At 40.5% G+C, this 19,571-nt stretch overlaps 1 protein-coding gene across 1 annotated transcript in view; it reads left to right on the top strand.

Moving 5' to 3' along the window:
• The first annotated feature begins 2,780 nt into the window (after positions 1-2,780).
• slc4a3 (solute carrier family 4 member 3) overlaps positions 2,781-19,571 on the top strand; it is a 77,566-nt gene continuing 60,775 nt past the window's right edge. Inside the window, exons 1-3 of the mRNA XM_028435299.1 lie at positions 2,781-2,975; positions 17,453-17,524; positions 17,761-17,853. Of these exons, the coding sequence (XP_028291100.1) occupies positions 17,800-17,853 (54 nt within the window). The 5' untranslated portion in view covers positions 2,781-2,975; positions 17,453-17,524; positions 17,761-17,799. The remainder of the gene's footprint in view (positions 2,976-17,452; positions 17,525-17,760; positions 17,854-19,571) is intronic.

The raw sequence follows: 19,571 nt of genomic DNA, 5'->3' as shown, positions 1-19,571 counted from the left end.
TATCTTTTATTTTAATTGACTGTTTGCAAAGGTGCAGCCATATTTTTTTTTTAAATTTGTAAACAAGACGATGGATTAAATACTTCTATTTGTGCATGCCAAAAAATAAAAATGCTACCATGTAACATTATTGTTTTCAGAAGCAATGGACTAACCCAAAAGTAGTTTTTAAGCCATTCTTTAAATATTAGATTTGATGCTATAATTATCTTTATTTTTGAAAGCGTACAATGCTTGTGAGTTTTAATTGTGATGTCTTTCCAAAGGCCATAGATAACACTAAAGGTTTAGTGGAGTTATTTTCTTTTAAAGTCATTGTGGAGCAGCCAGGAGGAAGATGAAAACGGTGAGAGACGGTGGCTGCCGTTAAGTCGTAGTAACGTGAGAAAATCTGTGACCCAACAATATGGTGACAAATTCACTACAAATACCCTCTGAATATGTTTCATTTCTAATCCAACTGTACTTTTCATTAGCACTTTATGGTAAAGTTTCAAGGTTTGTTGGTATTGTCACTCTGCCAATAGTATCAGGAAACTTATGCTTTAACAGGTGCACAGACTTTATGTGGAAAATAAAGAAAAAGAATTGCACATGAAACCAGAGGCGCACATAGTGGTCAGCATATTCGCCCCCCAGCAAGAAGGTCCTGGGTCCTTTCTCTGTGGAGTTTGCATGTTCTTCTTGTGCTGCGTGGGTTTTCTTTAGGTACTCCCGCACAATCCAAAAACGTGACTGTTAGGTTCAGGTTGATTGGCCACACGCAAGGGTGAATGTGCATGGGAAATAAAACAAGAAAATTTGGTCTCTTCCGGTGCATGTACGCTGAGGAGGTTTTTTCCTAGTTTTACGCTGTGCTTTCCAATAGGGAACACAGTTTAGGACCTGCCTTTTCCCCTCTCCTTTTCATCCTATTGTCCCACTTTACGAAGTTCTCCCGCCCCTGTCCTCCCATGTTATATGTGATTGTTTTTTCATGTTTCTTGGACAGGATGAAACTGAAATTGCGTTGCTCTGTAACATGTGTAATGACAAATAAAGATTGATTGATTCCTTTTTAACTTTATACATGAGATGTTTACTGTATGCAAGGGAACCGTGGCAAGATTTATTAACATAAATAAACGTGGGGGGTGAAAATAACTAGTCACTTTTACTTTAAGTACTTTTTTTAAATTTATTTATTGTTTTTATTACTTTTTTATAGTATTTTAAGTATGACTTACTTGTACTTACAAGTAACAGTACTACTTGAATAGTATTTATCAGTACTCTTAACACCTCTGCTTGTTGCACACTTTAATGCATGAACAACATGTTTATTTAATTAATTGAGTTATCTACTGTTATATTTTCTTACAACATTAAACTACAGGCAGCAGAAAGGCCTTGGTTAAATCACAATGTGACTTGTTTCAAGGTGAGACATAAAATCAACATAAACTGCTTTGATTTTACAGTAGAAAACTAAATGTAACACTGTATTAGACGTACTGCTTTTCGTTTCCTCCCTCCCTTTTGCTCACAGTGTTAACTTTCCCCGCTGGAGGAATCAACAGCTGTGACACATCTGTATAACGCATAGAAAACCTCTACACATAAACCCAGTGTGCTGCACCAGCATCACCAGTTTGTTCTTTAGTATTTAGTCCTGTCTATTCACAGTGATTGTGTTACCTTTCTTTAATAGATCAATGTTATTGAATCCCTTTAAACGGTTTAACAACTTTTAATAACTGATAACTGATAAGAACCACACAGTATGTGATTATATATGAAGTTAGATTGCCCTCTAGTGGTAAAGACCAGAGATGAATAATATTATTGCCACGTTTGTCTTTTTATCTTCCTGAGATAGAGACCAATCACGTGACACAAACACACACACCAATTTTAGTGTGTATTAGTTTGCATTGTTGTAACATGACTTTTGACAGCTTTTTCTCATCCACAGTCAAACATGTATGAATCGGTTCATGCATATAGGAATCATGAGTATTACTGTAATTCTGACTTTTTTTTCTTTCTGGTGGACCATGTAAAGAGCAGAGCAATAGTTTCAACTTCTTTAACATTTTTCTTTTTCTTTTTATTTAATTAAATGTATTTATTTATTTATTCATTCATTCATTCATTTGTTTATTTATTTATTTATTTATTTTTTTTTTGGGGGGGGGGGGGGGGGGGGGGGGGGGTCGAATAGTAGAATAACTTCCCGCAACATACGTCTGGATGTGAATGTATTATAATAATAACAATAATGTATTATTATTATTATTATTATTATTATTATTATATTATATTCAGTTACTGTATGTACACATATTTTAATGACGTTTTAAATTACTGTCATTATCATAATAATACATATTATTAATATTTCATTATATAGTATTATGTATTTTTTAAAAGCTTGTATACACACATACACGCGCACACACACACACACACACACACGCACACGCACACACACACACGCACACACACACACACACACACGCACACACGCACACGCACACACACACACAGGTGTTACGTCACGTAATTATGCAAGTCATTATTTTATGTATAAATGTAATAAAATATTCATCTTCACTGATGTCATGTTTACACATTTTTAGGTTGACATTTGTTTCTATTTTTAATTTCAAATATTGAACTTTTTTTGTTGTTGTTTGTGGCGTGTTTGTGTTATAGCACTTCCTAGTGTTCACTGTGTCCTGCAGATGTTGCAGATGCAGATGTTGCTGATGCTGCTGATGTGTGTAAGAGCCCAGCCTCCATCCATCAGCGCAGCTTTTAGACGCGCACGTTTGTCCTCCGCGGTCACGTGGTGGTGCTCCGCATCCTTGGCAGATCCGTGGATCCATGGGCTTGTGTTCCTCCGTGAACTGGAGCAGCTTCTCTGGGTTAGTCACAGCGTGTCACCGCTTCTATCGCCTCCACAGCGGCACCGCGTGACCCTGAAAGCGCAGGTAGGAGCAGAATGTGTGAAGGACGTGTTTGGATGGAGGTGTTTGCACATGCTGGGATCACGTGCACGGCTGTGTGCGTGTAGCAGAGAGAGTGTGCATGGTCGTCGTGCGGGGGATGCGTCCTCGTTTGTGGACGCAGTGCTGAATGCAATGGTTGGTGCTGCAGTGTGATTCGGTGTAAAAAGTGCATCCATCATAAAAAGTGCATCCATCCTAATTAGTGCATCCATCATAAAAATTGCATCCATCCTAAAAAGTGCATCCATCAGTGGAGCAGAGAGTAAACAGTGTGAGATACTGAGTCGCAGGTTCAAGTTCAAACAGGAGATGAAGGCAGCTGAGGTCACACACACAGATGCACGCACACACACACACACACACACACACACACACACACACACACACACACACACACACACACACACAGTAAGAGAAGCAGTTAGTAAACTATGGCCATCACCTCCATAGTGGGAAACATTTTATTAATTCGGTTTATAATAGACTGCGATGGACTGGGGCCCTGTCCAGGGTGTACCCCTGCCTAGCGCCCAGTGTGAGCTAGAAATAGGCACCATCAGACCCCCGCGACCCTGAAATAGGACAAAGAGGGTCGGAAAATGAATGAAAGGATAGATGGGTTTATAATAGAATACAGTATGTGCTTCTGTGTTCCTTAACTGTCCATAACTGGTAGTGTGGCTTCATTGCATTTTATTGCAGGTTCTCACTAAAGCCACAAGGTCACCATCTTGGCACCAGGAATCGCTCATATAGAAATCCAAACATGTACTCAATAACTAAATACATTTATTTATTCATCTTCTGGCAATGTTAAGGTCAAATGTTTTCTTTATAAGTCTTCACAAGGTTTTCACACATTGTTGCTGGTATTTTGGCCCATTCCTCCATGGAGATCTCCAGACTTTCAACTCCCTGCAAAGATTTTTTATGGGATTGAGATCTGGAGACTGGCTAGGCCACTCCAGGACCTTGAAATGCTTCTTACGAAACTACTCTTTCGTTGCCCGGGTGGTATGTTTGGGATCATTGTCGTGCTGAAAGACCAAGCCATGTTTAATCTTCAATGCCCTTGCTGATGGGAGGTTTTCACTCAAAATCTCATGATACATGGCCTCATTCATTCTTTCCTTTACACGGATCAGTCGTCCTGGTCCCTTTGCATAGAAACAACCCCAAAGCGTGATGTTTCCACCCCCATGCTTTACAGTAGGTATGGTGTTCTTTCTCCTCCAAACACGACGAGTTGAGTTTTTACCAAAAAGTTCTATTTTGGTTTCATCTGACCATATGACATTCGCACAATCCTCTTCTGGATCATCCAAATGCTCTCTGGCAAACTTCAGACGGGCCCGGACATGTACTGGCTTAAGCAGGATTTGAGTCCTTGGCGGCGCAGTGTGTTACTGATGGTAGTAGGGATGTAACGATTCACTCAACTCCCGATACGATTCGATTCACGATACTGGGTTCACGATACGATTTTCTCACGATTTATTTTACAAAATCGGAATGTTGACAAATGACTGAAAAATATTTCTTTATTTTTTTGGGGAAAATACTATACTATTTTCCTTTTATTTTTCATTGTCAAAAGAATCCCTTGAAAAACTTTTCAAAACAATGCAATTTAACTAAAAATAAATCTTGAATGAAATAAATAAAGGAATAATACAAATGAAGAAGAAGCCTATTAATTTAAATTCTGGTTCTATAATAAACAATTGAAAACTGCATAATAGTTCTTTTTCTTTTTAAAAGTGCAACTGAAAATGTATTTTGTGCCTTAACAATTGGACTTTTAAAAAAACAAAAAAAAAAAAACAGTCATTTTACTGTATTTACGTCAGATATTTGTTTAGACCAGCAGAGGTCGCTGGTAACCCAGTGGTCGGTTGGCATGCAGTTATTCCACCAGTGAAGAAGAGAAGCTATGCTAGCAGACAGAGCTAATAGAAAAACGTGACTTTTACAGATATTCACGTAATATTACAGATATTCTTTCGGTGCTAAAGGAGTAAAGAATCATTTATGAGCATGTTTAACAGTAAATGGCGGCCAGAAAGAAAATAGTAGCAGATTCCGCCCGTCACGTCCGCTTCTGGAAGGATTAATATATAGCGCCCTCTGCTGGTTAGAAAAAGTACTGCGATTCAATTTTCAGAGCATCGATGTGAACCGTGGTACCTATGAATCGATTTTTAACTGCCTTACGATTAATCGTTACATCCCTAGATGGTAGCCTTTGTTACTTTGGCCCCTGTTCTCTGCAGGTCATTCACTAGGTCCCCCCGTGTGGTTCTGGGATTTTTGCTCACCGTTCTTGTGATAATTGCGTGGAGCAACAGATCGAGGGAGATTATCAGTGGTCTTGTATGTCATCCATTTTCTAATAATTGCTCCCACAGTTGATTTCTTCACACCAAGCTGCTTATTGCAGATTCAGTCTTCCCAGCCTGGTGCAGGTCTACAATTGTGTTTCTGGTGTCCTTGGACAGCTCTTTGGTCTTGGTCATAGTGGAGTTTGGATTTGGAGTGTAACTGTTTGAGGTTGTGGACAGACATCTCTTATACTGATAACGACTTCAAACATGTGCCTTTAATACAGGTAACGAGTGGAGGAAAAAGGAGCCTCTTAAAGAAGAAGTTACAGGTCTGTGAGAACCAGAAATCTTGCTTGTTTGTAGGTGACCAAATACTTATTTTACCAAGGGATTTACAAATTAATTCATTAAAAATCCTACAATGGTAATAAAAATATCCAGGTGCAATCAACTTCCAGCTAAAATGCATTGAGGAGTGAAGTAGTTTAACAAGGTCTGATGTGGTTCACTGACATCTAGTGACTGGACGTTTATGTGCTGTGCATGTGGTAGCGCAGTTAACTCATTGACTGTCAAAGATGTCTAAAGACATCAATTGTGTTTTTTGGCTGGGGTTGCTAGGAGACAGTGTGACGAAGCGCGGGGAGAGACTTGGAGGAAGACCAAAATACAGGGATGCACCAAAATGAAAATTTGTGGCCGAAGCCGAATAAAATATAAACGCTTGGCCGAATACCGAATAATACCGAATACCGTTATCAAATGCGGTTAAGTTTTTCACTATTTTTTTTAATAGTGCATATATAGCATAGAATACATTTTTAGACATGTTTTTTAAATATATTTTTTTAAATATTCTAGTAGCCTTTGCTTTTCAAAAAAAGCACAACAAAGTTTTTCATTTATATCAGCCCTTCAAATGAAACAAAATATTGCATTCCAAAAAAAAAAAACCTAAAGTGCATTAAAGGGCAGGTATGATGAAAAAATAACTTGTAAATAAATAAATTGTTTTGCTACAGTGATATACATTCCTTTAGCCTCGTTCAGAGGGACAGAGTTGAAAAAGTTCTGTGTCCTCCCTTTCTTGTTATTCCACATTTTGTAAAAAGTCAACTGCGCTGCGTTTCAGACCGGACCCTTTTCAACGCTGCACTTCTATATGAAGGTAAACAGTAGCGCTCTGTTGTTAGTTGCGGTGTAAATAATATGTGTAAATGGGTAAGAAATACACAATTAAAAGAGCAAAGCATCACAATTTGTAATTCCTTTTTTTGTGATCAATTGTTTTATTCAAGTGTTAGATTGCATTTACATTTTCACACTTGTTTACATGCATCACACTTTCCTTTTTCTCCCCTTTTGGTTCCCCACATCCCCATTTCCCTTGTGATGGGCAGAGAAACTTTACACAAAAAGCAATCTCTTACAAAATGAGAAAAATACATTGATACATAATAAGAAAAAACAATCTGTAATTCCTATATTGCGGAAATAAGTCCTGGTGGAGCAGCAAACCAAACGCTACCATCATAAGAAAACCACCACACCACTGAGTATGCAGCATTTAAAGCTAGAAATTAGGGATGTAATGATTCACTCAACTCCCGATACGATTTGATTCACGATACTGGGTTCACGATACAATTCTCTCACGATTTATTTTACAAAATGGGACTGTAGACAAAATACTGTATTATTTTCCTTTTATTTTTCATTGTCAAAAGAATTCCTTGATAAACTATTCAAAACAATGCAATTTAACTAAAAATAAATCTTGAATGAAATAAATAAAGGAATAATACAAATGAAAATGAAGCCTATTAATTTAAATTCTGGTTCTATAATAAACAATGCAAAACTGCATAATAGTTCTTTTTCTTTTAAAAGTGCAACTGAAAATGTATTTTGTGCCTTAACAATTGGACTTTAAAAAAAAAAAAACAGTGATTACACTGATTTACGTCATATTTGTTTGGACCAGCAGAGGGCGCTGGTAACACAGTGGTCGGTTGGCATGCAGATATCTTGCAGTGAAGAAGAGAAGCTATGCTAGCAGACAGAGCTAATAGAAAAACGTGACTTTTACAGATATTCAAGTAATATTACAGATATTCTTTCGGTGCTAAAGGGGCAATTAATCATTTATTAGCATATTTAAGAGTAGAAGGCGGCCAGAAAGAAAGTATTAGTAGACTCCGCCCACCGCCTACACTTGTGGATAGCGCCCTCTGCTGGTTAAAAAAAATACTGCGATTCAATTTTCAGAAAATCGATATCAACCGTGATACCGGTTTTTAACTGCCTTACGATTAATCGTTACATCCCTACTAGAATTCAAGCTAATGCTAGCGCGGCTACTCGTGTGTAATTATTCTACAATATTCACTCATCATGACAGTAAAATAGACCATCCTAAGTCAGTCTGCTGCAATAATTCCTCTCTCAACAGTAGAAAATGCTGCGAACACCTGATTATGATAAAAAAAAAATACCATCATATACCGTGAAACCGTTAGAAATTTGAAAAATACCATGATATACATTTTTGGTCATACCGCCCAGCCCTAGTTGGCACACACAAAAATAGAAACTTTGCTTTTTCACTTTCCTGTGAGATCATGTTGCTCATCTTCAGCTCTAAACGAATGCTACTGTGTAGGTGGGGGGACACCACAGACAGGGTGCCAGTCTATAACAGAGACACAAAAATGTGCTAAATATAAATATTAAAACATTTAATTTAGTTCTTTCTTAATCTAAATTAGGAGGGACAACAATATTTCTGGCCTAGTCATTTTGTATTTAATAAGGGGAGGATTGAGGTCTTTATCCAACTAAGTAGAACAATGTCTCTGTGTTTCCAGACGGTGTAAATACTTGGGTTTGCCTACATTCTGCAGAAGCAAGTGGTGTTAATGGTTCTACAGATGGTGAATGTGGTTCAGTGAGTTACCGTCTTGTGGTCAGTCCTCAATTCCCTCTGTACTGTGAAACTCTGCAAGATGTCTCTGCTCTGATGCCAGTTCCCTTTCTAATTCAGTCTTTGTATGCCACTGCTTATATAAGCCACTCACAAAGTTAGGACGTTTAACGAAGTTCAAAGGCTGTCTACACATTTTGGGATTTTAGTGGCATCTCAACGTGTTTTGTTAGCATTCAGGGAGAAACTCTGCAGCAGCTCTCAGTGTTTTCAGATTGCTCTGGTTTGCCCCAAGAATCCAAACGTGATATTAAACTATGTACACAAGTAAATGTGGAATACTTTGTCTTTTGCAATTTGATGGATCAGAAACTTGCATGGATGACGTGCACAGTATTGTTGAATCTGCACTGGGCATAATTTGGTCGGTATAATCTATGGCTGTGTACGATTAATCTAGCGATTATTTTTTGTAGTTCGATTCGATTCGACTCGATTCGGTTATCTCCCCATTAATTGACTAAAAGTAATTTATACATGTTGATTTACGTATCTAAAATGAAAAAAAGAACATGAAATCCTCAACATTGCAATATATATTTATTGCTTTTCAACTCAAAATTCCAAAATAAAGTTCAAGGAAGAATACAAAAGTACAAAATAATGCATTCAGAGTCAGAGGTAGCATTCAATAAAAAATAAAAAGGCAGTGGGAGCCGGCATCTTGTCATGGTGTCCTTCAGAATTTAAGATTTTAATTCTTCATCCACATGGAAATAACAACTTAAAGTAATACATTCTGCCACTCACATTTTTCTTAAACTCAAAATTCAAAATGCTAGTGTGTGTGTGTGTGTGTGTGCTGCTGTGTTTCCTCCTTGTCGCGTCAACGCGCTGCCGTCCGGTCAAACCCGGGATAAAGGACGAGGGTTACGGGGAACAGCTACCTTCGACGAACGGGTGCGTGTCTTCACTGCCTTGCGCTTTTGAAACTCGGAGGTGCCACTCGCATTAGTTATTCTCCGGCGCCGCCATCTTTGTTTTGGTTGGACGACGCATCGGCACGCATTTTTTGCGTCAATGTTATCGATTACGACGACGCGTTGTCCCGGCCCTAATGTGTACGCATCAATGCTCGGAGCCTGGTTTTTGATTTGGGGTGCCAAAAGAAAAAAAAAAAAAGAAAGTCGATTTCTCATTTATTTGCGAGTCAAATATTACGACGATTGGTGGTACCAAATCATTGGCACATACCAATATATAAATGGAGTCTATAACCCTATATGTGTCACCGAGGGCCCCCGGAGGCCCTACATTTCAAAATACCCCTCCTCCGTTAGTTCTCATTAGGTCGGAATGCAGTTTGTACTACTACTGTATGAATAAATGTGATGAGACGCTCTGAGCCCTTTTTTGAAATGGGAAGATTGTCGCATATATATATATATATATATATATATATATATATATATATATATATATATATATATATATATATATATATACAGTATATATATATACAGTATATATATATATATACTGTATATATATATACGGTCGTAGTTCATCCAAACTTGTTGTAGAAGTCTTCAAAATGTAACTTTAATACAGCTATTTATTTATTTATTTTAACTGCTGTAGCTGTTTCCTGAACAGAAATAACAAGCAGGCCATACACACCACTGGATTATTGACTGTTTATCTGGTGTTTACAAGAAAAATGGTTTACGGGCCAATCACATTAACTTTATTAGCCATGTGGAATTGTAGACATTAGAATGGGAAAAAGTATTTTAAGTAGCTTTTTGAAGACCAAAAAACCACAAGAAATACATGCAAACTCTGCACACAATGACCGAGACATAACAGGGCCTCTGATTTTCTGTAATCTCAGAAAATGGACAGAAATAATGACATTTGATTACTAAAAAAGAATTGGCAACAATTTCTTTATTTGTTTATGTTCTTTTAATCTTTTTTTTTCTTTAACGTTTAAACAAAATAGTGGAAAATATCAATATGACGCAAAATACATTACCGTCACATGCATGTTTTGGGACAATATTAAACTTTCAAAGAATTTCAGCTTCTAAAATGAAAATAGCTGAATGACATGGACTACATGTTTTGGTACAATATCACACATTTTGGCTGTATGTATAGCAATTGTAGCCAATATATGGACATGTCAAAATCTTGTGTCACCTAATCTCACGTGATTTCAATGTGACTTTCTCTTTGTACATCTAAATCATATATATATTAAATTATAAACAATAGTTTACCGATTAACCGTATTAAAGCTGCAGTAAGTCATTTTTTTTGCTTAATTTGGTCAAAAATTCCTAAATACCTATGAGAATATAGCAATTCAAAGTGTTCTTTTTTTTTTTTTTTTTTTTTTTTTTTTTTTTTTTTTTTTTTTTTTTTTTTTTTTTTTTTTTTTTTTTACCATCACCAGCCCTCCCTAGGGAAGGGTAAGAAATACTTTATTAAAGGGAGGATGTAAAAAAAGAGAGGGCAGTGTTTACACCAAGGTGAGGGGTTGGAGGGGGGTGGGGAAGTTAACAGGGAAGAGGGATACAAGATAGGATATGGAATGAGTGGGGAATAGTTGTTAGGTTCCAAGTGATGCGATGTGAAATTGTGGTTGTGTATATTGTGCAGTTTGGTGACCAGTGTGCGGTTTAGGAATAATAGTGGTGGCTGTGAACAGAGGAAGAGGTGAGTGGAAATTCCATAAAACAGGTATTTGGGAACAAGGTGTCTAAGGTTGAGCCCAGTATGAGTGTTATCCCACAGCCCAAGGCCAGTGCATACATGACAAATGTATTTCCAAGAACCGCCACTGCAAAACCCACGAGCCGCCCCGGGCCCGAAGAAGCAGTCAGGCCAGCAGCGAGAGCGGGCAGCCTAAGGGCCCCCGGCGACCACCCCACGGCCAAGCAGCCCCCCGCACGCCCCCAAGGTCCCAAGCCGAGAGGCAGCCATCGCCCCCCCCCATACACACCCGAGAAAGCCCCAAGGAGCCAAGGACCCAGCGCACCACGCCACCGATCCCACCCCCAACCCCACACCCCCCACCCCCCCGACCCCCCCCCCCCCCACACACACCCCCGCGCCAACCCCCCGAGGGGAGGGCCCAGAGAACTCCCTGCCCGAGGCCCCAGCGGAGGAACCGAAGCCCACGCCCAGCAGACGACCAGAGCCGCGCCGAACGGGCAGCCGGCGGGCACCCGCCGGCGAGCCCAGAGCCAGCAGGGGCCCGACCCCAGGCCAGAAGGACCCGGAATGGATGCAGCACCAGGAGCAGCCCGCCCAGGGAGGACGACCACACCCCAAGCCGCATAAGGCACCAGGGGGCCGCTGGGAGTCCCCCCGCCGGCCCCCCGGCCCCCCCAACCTAGCCCCCCATGGCGCCCCAGATCACCCCCTGCTGATGCCGCCCGCGCCACGAGCTTCAGTTTTTTTTAAAGCCAGGGCCCCCCCCAAGGGCCAAGCCAGACCGCCCCGCCGGGATGTGGCCCCCTGTTCGGGCCCCGACACCCTGCCTCACGGGGCACTGCCCAAGCAGGGGCCGTACCAGTAGGTACGCAAGGGCGCGGCACGCGCCACCCGCCCCCGAAAGACCCCCGCCACGACCGGCCCGGCCAGCAGGCCAAGCACCCCGGGCCCCAGGAGCACCCCCCGGGAACAGGACCCCCCAAGGGCAAGCCCCCCGGCCAAGCCCCCCGGGACGCGCCCCCCACCCCGGCCCAGGACCCGGCCACAGCCCAGCAGAGCCGCACAGCCCCAGACGGCACAAGGCCAGCAGCCCAGGGCCCGCCGTCCCCCGGACGGCGCAAGCCACGGGGCAGCGCCCCCCGCCGGCCCGCGAGCAACCGGCGACCCCCACCGCGGGGACGGAGGCACCCCAACGGCACACATCAAGTAAGGGACAGCAGCCCCCAGCCAAAGATGCCCCGGACCCACCCACCAGTCCGCAGATGGCAGGACGTACCCACCAGGCGGCCGAAAGCAACCTCAACCACCGGAACAGCTAGCGCCGCCCCCCCAGTAAACAGCATCATCCCGAGGCGCCAAACAACCCCGCCCCAACCCCGGTGAGGACACCAGCACCCCCCCAGCACACCCACCCCCCAAACCGGCGAGGCAGGCCGCCCGGGCCCGCACACCGCGGGGCCCGCCCCCAAGGCCACCAGGAGACGAAACAAGCACCAAGCCACACCCAAGGGGGAGAGGCACCCCCGCGCCCCACCAGGCCGACACCGCCCGGAAAGACCCCGCAAGGAGAGACCCCGGCAAAGCCCCTCCGAGACCCACCGCCACGCCCGACCGCACCATCGTGATGTATTTTTACTCTATGCAGTGGCCCAGTGTATTTTTACTCTATGCAGTGGCCCAGTAATTCAAAGTGTTCTGATAGGAAACGGGACCTTTGCTCCTTCTCTTGGCCCTGTATAACAGCTTTAGAAATCAAGAAGCGTGACGCGACCATTCAGCCAAACAATATGGAGAAGCAACAGAATAAAGGCACAAACGTACTCAGACTTAATGGACCGCTTTGCGTCCTCGCGGATCCCCTTGACTGCGCAGGGTCCACCCCACGTATTGGTTTCAGAGGGAGAGTGATAACAGATGGAATACATTGTGTGTAAACCTAAGAGAAGCATCTCAAAGGTGGAGAGAACACTTAATTTGCATTCTGGATGTGCAAATGGTGGCTGTGCTTTCATGTTTCTAAAACACCAGAAAACTCTCCAATAACACAAGATAAAGATTCTACATTTGTCACGAGTCTATTGAACAAAATGTTGCTGTGAGCTCCACAGTTGTGTTGCTTTCACGAAGATGCCAGTAAGTGACGAGAAACAGGGAGGGGAGGGTGACCGTAGGGCTGGGCGATATATCGAGTTTTTAATAAATATTGATATATTTATTGAAGAGCTGTAGGATAGGACTATATCGTAATATCGATGTAATTCACGTAACTTTAAAAGTTTCTTCCGTAGAGCTGCCAGTATGCCTTTTTCTCCTCTTACTGTCTATCTTAACCCAGCCCCGCCCTTCTCCCACTTTGGATAATAGTTACTGATAAATCCACAGTTGTCAATAATTATAAAAATATAATTGATAGGTAATTGTAATAATAATAATATAAAAAAAACTGTACAACACCTTTATCAGCTGAAGTTGTTTTTAAAATGTGCATAAATGCACATAATTTGTTTTATAAATGATGATATTGTTCTCTACATTTATGTTAATAAAGGTCCCTGTGTGACATTTGGCATGTGTCTTTGACTGACTTACCTGAAATATTGTAAAATAATGGTTTAATGGTTAATTAGGTTAATAATTTTTAAGATTTACTATGGGTTTGCCTATGAAAAAAGAAACTAACAGGTACGCTATGCTATAATAGTTAGAGGGAAACCCTAATTACATCACAGAGAAAACAATATATATTGAGTATTGCCATTCTTGTTCAATTGAATGCATCAAAGCATCAAGACAAGGGCAAAATTTCAAGACATATATCGTATATCGTGATATAACTTGAAAATATCGAGATGTTAAAAAATAAAAATAAAAATAAGGCCATATCGCCCAGCCCTAGGTGAGCATGGTTGTTTCTCACGATTCTACATACTGCAGCTTTAGGGATTAGGGCACCACTTCGGGATGTTTATTAGCCAGTATGACATTGAATCAGGGAAAGCCGATGAAACTGAAACTAAATGGGTAAAGTGAAACAGATATGGGTAGACTATGAAACTGTAAACTTTAAAAAGGAAAATGGGAATTTATAAATATGAGTCAAAGAGCTTTTGCTGCTAATGTATTGCTGTTCAAAACATTGCTACTCATTGAAAATAGGCCTGAGACTCAAGGTTTTCTGCGCTACATACTTTAATTATGGTCATCCATTGATACACTGCCATCAGTGGTTTGGTATTAAAAGCAAAGCGTTTATTTAAAGAAGACTTTAATTGTTAGCACTCATCCAGTCAGCATCTACTCACCCAATCAGCATCAGTGTCATTCACTGGTGTCACATGTGAATGTCAGCGTCTCCTCTGCATATCCAGAGGTGGTGCTACTGGGTCCACTCTCCTTACACAGCTGGTGGAAGGACGGGTCATTTGATAATCCTGAGGTGGTTAATGGAGCAGGATGTGGGTCAGCGTTTGGCAAGGTGATGACAATCATTCACCAAGAACTTCATTAGCATGACTTTGCCTTTTTAGACACTTTAGAACAAAGGTCATAAGGGCTTGTTTGTTTAGAATATTCATGCATTATCGGTTATTATACAGTAGGAATTGGACCACTCTGGATTTCTAGGTTCTTGCACATTAATTCACAGTGGGTTTATTTCTATTTAAGTTTACATGCTCTCCTCTTTTTACATCATTTTGTGTGCAGTGATTGCTTTTGTGTCCAGGAGACAACATAACGAACCATTCTGCTTCTCAACTGCAGACTCTTATCGGTGCAGTGTCTTGTGCATAATGAGAGCTGTGAGCCAGATGTAAATGTCTCCGAGGGAATGAGTGACTCAGCGAAAAACAAAAAAGCACGTCAAGCCTCTTATTGTGACAGTAGGAAAACAACAGCGAACCAGAAAGGCTGACTTCAGCTTCATCATCTCCCAGGAGACCTTTTAGTTGCTCTCATACTGCTGTTATTTCAATCATTCAATCACTGACTATTTGCATGTTGTTAGTTACTAATTGCTCAGACACATGCTAAATAAAACAAGACGTGCTTCAAGTATGAACAACACAAGCGTCCAGACAGCCTGACTGAAGAACTAAAGAGGTGGCATCACAATCTAAATGATCTATGATTATTTATTTTATTATTAAATTAAATTAAATTAAATTAAATTAAATTAAATTAAATTAAATTAAATTCATTCATTCATTCATTCATTCCATTCCATTCCATTTCATTTCATTTCATTTCATTTCATTTCATTTCATTTCATTTCATTTCATTTCATTTCAATTCAATTCAATTCAATTCAATTTAATTTAGTAGTTTGAAATTATTTTGATGTTTTATTGTACAAAATTGCAAAACAGCTGGTGGCTCTAGCAGACCTACAGTATGTGACCATGCACACAACAAGGGTCGACATTTATATAGTAGGATACTGTATATATATTATCTAAACCCCAGATTTTTTCAACCTTGGGGTCACCTGAAATGTCTAGTAATTGGTAAAAAAACATTGATTAAAATTACATTTACATTTATTTTTAACTAATTTTCAAATTAACACATCACACACAAATATCAAACAACTGTATTCTATAAACTTTCTCAAATATAAATCTAGTTCAAATAAAATACAGTATAAAAATATCTTGTCTCTTTTTGCACTAATCCTGGCTACTCTGTATTTATGACACCCTATAAAAAACATGATCAAAAACGAATTCTAGTAGAAGAAAAAAGTATCTAGGAACCAATATTGGGAACCAGTGCTATACCCGTTAGGAATGTGAGAATGTTGCAGGGACATTTGGAGATAGTTTTCATTTATTTCCAAAATAATAAGATACATTTCAAAGTCAATGTATAAGCATGAACAGCACTTGTTTAAGTCCACTAGGTTATTATAACTCATGAGGTAATAAGTTGAACCAGTTGTCATTTGATTGACTCTTTGAAAACGTTTTCATCTTGTTTTTAATTTGACTAAAACTACCAATTATTTTTCCAATATTAATTTTGTAGTTCTGCATTTGCATCCCTTCTTTGTAGCATGTTTTAAAGTCATTGAATTTAATAATCAGATAATAAGTAATGTTAAAACTGTTATTGAGGCCCAATCTCATATCTCCCAGGACTTGCGGTTGATAGGAATGTAACTGTATGAAGATTTCACACCATGGTTATAGTCACCAAAATTATCACAGTTATCGGTATACCGCGGTATTTTTTAAAATGTCTTCAAAATGTTGAAAAAACACTGATAAATTTTAATTATTTCACCAAGATTTATTATATATTAAAGTCTTAACAATAACAACCTGAACAAAACACAAGTTAACATTAAATAAGTATAATAAAAATGTGCAAAATAAAAATTATATACAGTAAATAAAAGACTTATCAAAACTGTGCAACATTAACAATAATCACAGTAAAAAACGTATCAAAAATGCAACATTAACAATAACCACAGTAAAAAAATGTATAAAAATGAGCGGTTATGAGTGTCCCCGGAAACATTTTCCCCATAAAAAAACATTCCACACTGTGGTTATCGACTGCGGCTGTTACCATGGTAATTAAAACATAAACGGTAACCTTTACCGTTGGGAATTTTACCGTGGTAACAGCAGTGTTGGGAACTTTAAATTTGAGTTGCTTACAACAACAACAAAGTCTTCTCTCCTGGATATAACGAACACTTCACATACACGTTCTTACCTTTGATCACAATTAATTTAAAGTAGTGTTTGTATCGTCACCTTAAAAATGACAACTTTTCATCAGATTGCTCCACGCTTTCCATCTCTGCTGCTTCATAAAATCTGTAGTGGTTGTATGCGTGTGTGTCGCGTGCGCGTGTGTGTCGCGTGCGTGTGTGTGTGGTGTGTGTGTGTGTGTGGTGTGTGCTGGCACGTCGCCTTAGCCAATCATAATCGCTCACCTTGTTTTTAACCCACCTCCTCACAACAGCTGAGTATGAAGCCAGGGATGCTTTCGGATAAAAGTTTATTTAATCAATACATGTAACGCACCACATTTAACGTTCAGTAACGATAACGGCGTTGTAACGGTGTAAAAAGTAATTAGTGAGATTACCCCGTTACTGAAAAACAAACGCCGTTACCTAACGCTGTTATTTGAAACGCCGTTATTCCAAACACTGGGTAACAGTAACCGTTACATCCCTCGTGGTAGATATGACATACTTTCTTGATGGAAGAGGGAAACAGAAACTTATTAACCTTTTTACAATGAGGTTATGATGGGGTGTCTAATTTTGGTTTTACAGAAAACCTTACATTTTGTAATAAAATTGTGTCTCTGAACTTATTGTGACAAAGTGAAGTGAACTAAGCTGTGAACTAAGAACATAAAACACAGAGATTTCATGTGATATCATCCTGTGTGACTTTTCCTCACTTAAATATTCATTCTACAATATGAGAGCATTAACATTGACTATGTTTCTATTTTTCTCTCAGGCTATGCCTCCCCAAAGGCTTCCTGGATCTCCGGTTGTGAAAGAGAAGGGCTGATCCCTGCTCCCCCACCAGGTTTCTGGCTGCTCCACACCCCATCCTTCCCTTCGTCCTTGCTGTCAACGCCACTAATCTTGTCAGGCTTCCACATCCACGGCTGATCCCTACAACACTTGTCATCCCCCATTACTGTCCACCCATCACCATCCTCACAAATCTTCCCCTACAACAATTTCACACCCAGCCTATTATCGTATAGTTCCATTACAACCACACAAGCTGACTTTGCTGTGGGCCCTTCCTCTCCTCAGAGGCCTACTCTTCACCCTGTCTGCTGCTTGTTTGGCCTAATGGCTACAGGAGGCCATGTTCCTGACATAGATGTTCTGATCAACTTACAACAGGTAAGCATTATTGTGTCAAGCTGTCATTCTGTGTCCTGTAGTGTTGTTGGTTTCATTGAATATGGGTGAAATTTTCATTAGGGGCACATTTGGGATGTTGAAAACCATGGAGCTCAAAGGTTGCAGTAACTCACTTACTTTTCCATGTTAGTGAGGGAGGTCCTGTGCTGTATGAGCAGCATAGCAGCAGTGATGAATGATTGAATGATGTAGTTCTTTCCACTCCGTTACCTTTTTGTGGTAACGGAGTGGAAAGGAAAACATGAAAGTTGGTCACAGCCATCACACACTGAGCTCCCTACCTCTATGGTTCCTGTTGTAATCTACCTAATGTCATTCTTTGCCTTTTCAAAAATGGCAGTGGCTACCCGTACGGTTACCGTATCAATATACCGACATTCTATCCATACGCAGCGCCCCTATTTGGCCAGTAGGTCAGTCATTGGCCAGTTTAGGTCGCGTGACTAAGACTAAACCTTACGCTATATGGGGTTTTAACCTAACCCTAACCCTAAGACGCTACGTATCGTAATTTCCGGACTATAAGCCGCTACTTTTTTCTCACGCTTTGAACCCTGCGGCTTAAACAATGACGCGGCTAAATTGAGCTCTGTCACATTAGACCAGGTAGAACAATGAAATTGTGAACATTAAATCATTGTTGCTCGCACTGAATCATTCTGATCATTGTGCCAGAGAGAGCCAGCTGCAGCAGCAGCACCGTGGATGCTGTAAAAGTAAAAGTCAGACAGTTTGTAATAAATTTGGATAAACAGCATAAAGTTGTTAAATCACCGCTTTAGGGTTGTTCAGGAGTGATCGGTGCTCTGGACTCTGATGGAGACGCTTCCGTAAGGAGGACGGACAGATGGAGCTGAGATCAGAACACCGTGGATACAGACTGTATCCAGGTTGTTCACCATGTAGGATTTGTTCAGAAGCGATCGCGTCCGTATTCTGACTCTGAGTCCGACTTGCTGTGATCGCTCTGCGGTAGGTCACGGTAAGAAGAGTGGACGAAGCGGTGTATCAGTCTGGTTCCAGTAAAAAGTGACCATAATAAGCTGTAAATGGACTGATATGTAGACGTGGGGCAGTGAGGAGGAGACTTTATGTAGTAAAGGAAACATATCAGTCGAAACAGAGACATTTCCCTGCAACCTAACTTGAGTACAGCAGCGCGCTGATCTGCCCGTTCTGATTGGCCGAGTTGTCTGAAGGGTGCCCTCATCAGCCAATAGAGTGCGGCCTAGTTAGGCTGCGGCATTTGTGTGGATTTTTCTTATAAAATTGCTAAATTATTGTAATGCGGCCAATAAAACAGTGTGTTTTATAGCCTGGGAATTACGGTACTTGTACTTCGGTAAACGTACCATTAGCACCGGGGATTGTCTGTACGGTGACCGTACAAATAGACACTTTCTTTAAAAATTGACAACAAAAAGTTGACTTTGGGTTTCCATGGATACGGTTGATGACAATGGAGTGAAAAGGAAAAGTGCTGAAAATCAGAACTAGAAAGCTAGGATTTTTCAGCTTTATTAAACAAAACACACTCGATATATCAGTGGGTGAAGTTTTTCCTGAAAATAAAACGTTAAAAAGTATTGGGCCCGGACATATTTTTTCCCAATTGTGCCTCTAAGGAAAATTTTGCCCATAGCATTCAGGTGCAGTTAAAGGGATACGCTACAAAAATTACAAAGACAGTTCAACTG

This window comes from Gouania willdenowi, chromosome 21, assembly GCF_900634775.1.
Source record: "Gouania willdenowi chromosome 21, fGouWil2.1, whole genome shotgun sequence".
Taxonomy (NCBI): domain Eukaryota; kingdom Metazoa; phylum Chordata; class Actinopteri; order Blenniiformes; family Gobiesocidae; genus Gouania; species Gouania willdenowi.
The sequence above is the reverse complement of the archived record's forward strand: the minus strand, read 5'-3'. Positions and strand labels throughout refer to the sequence as shown.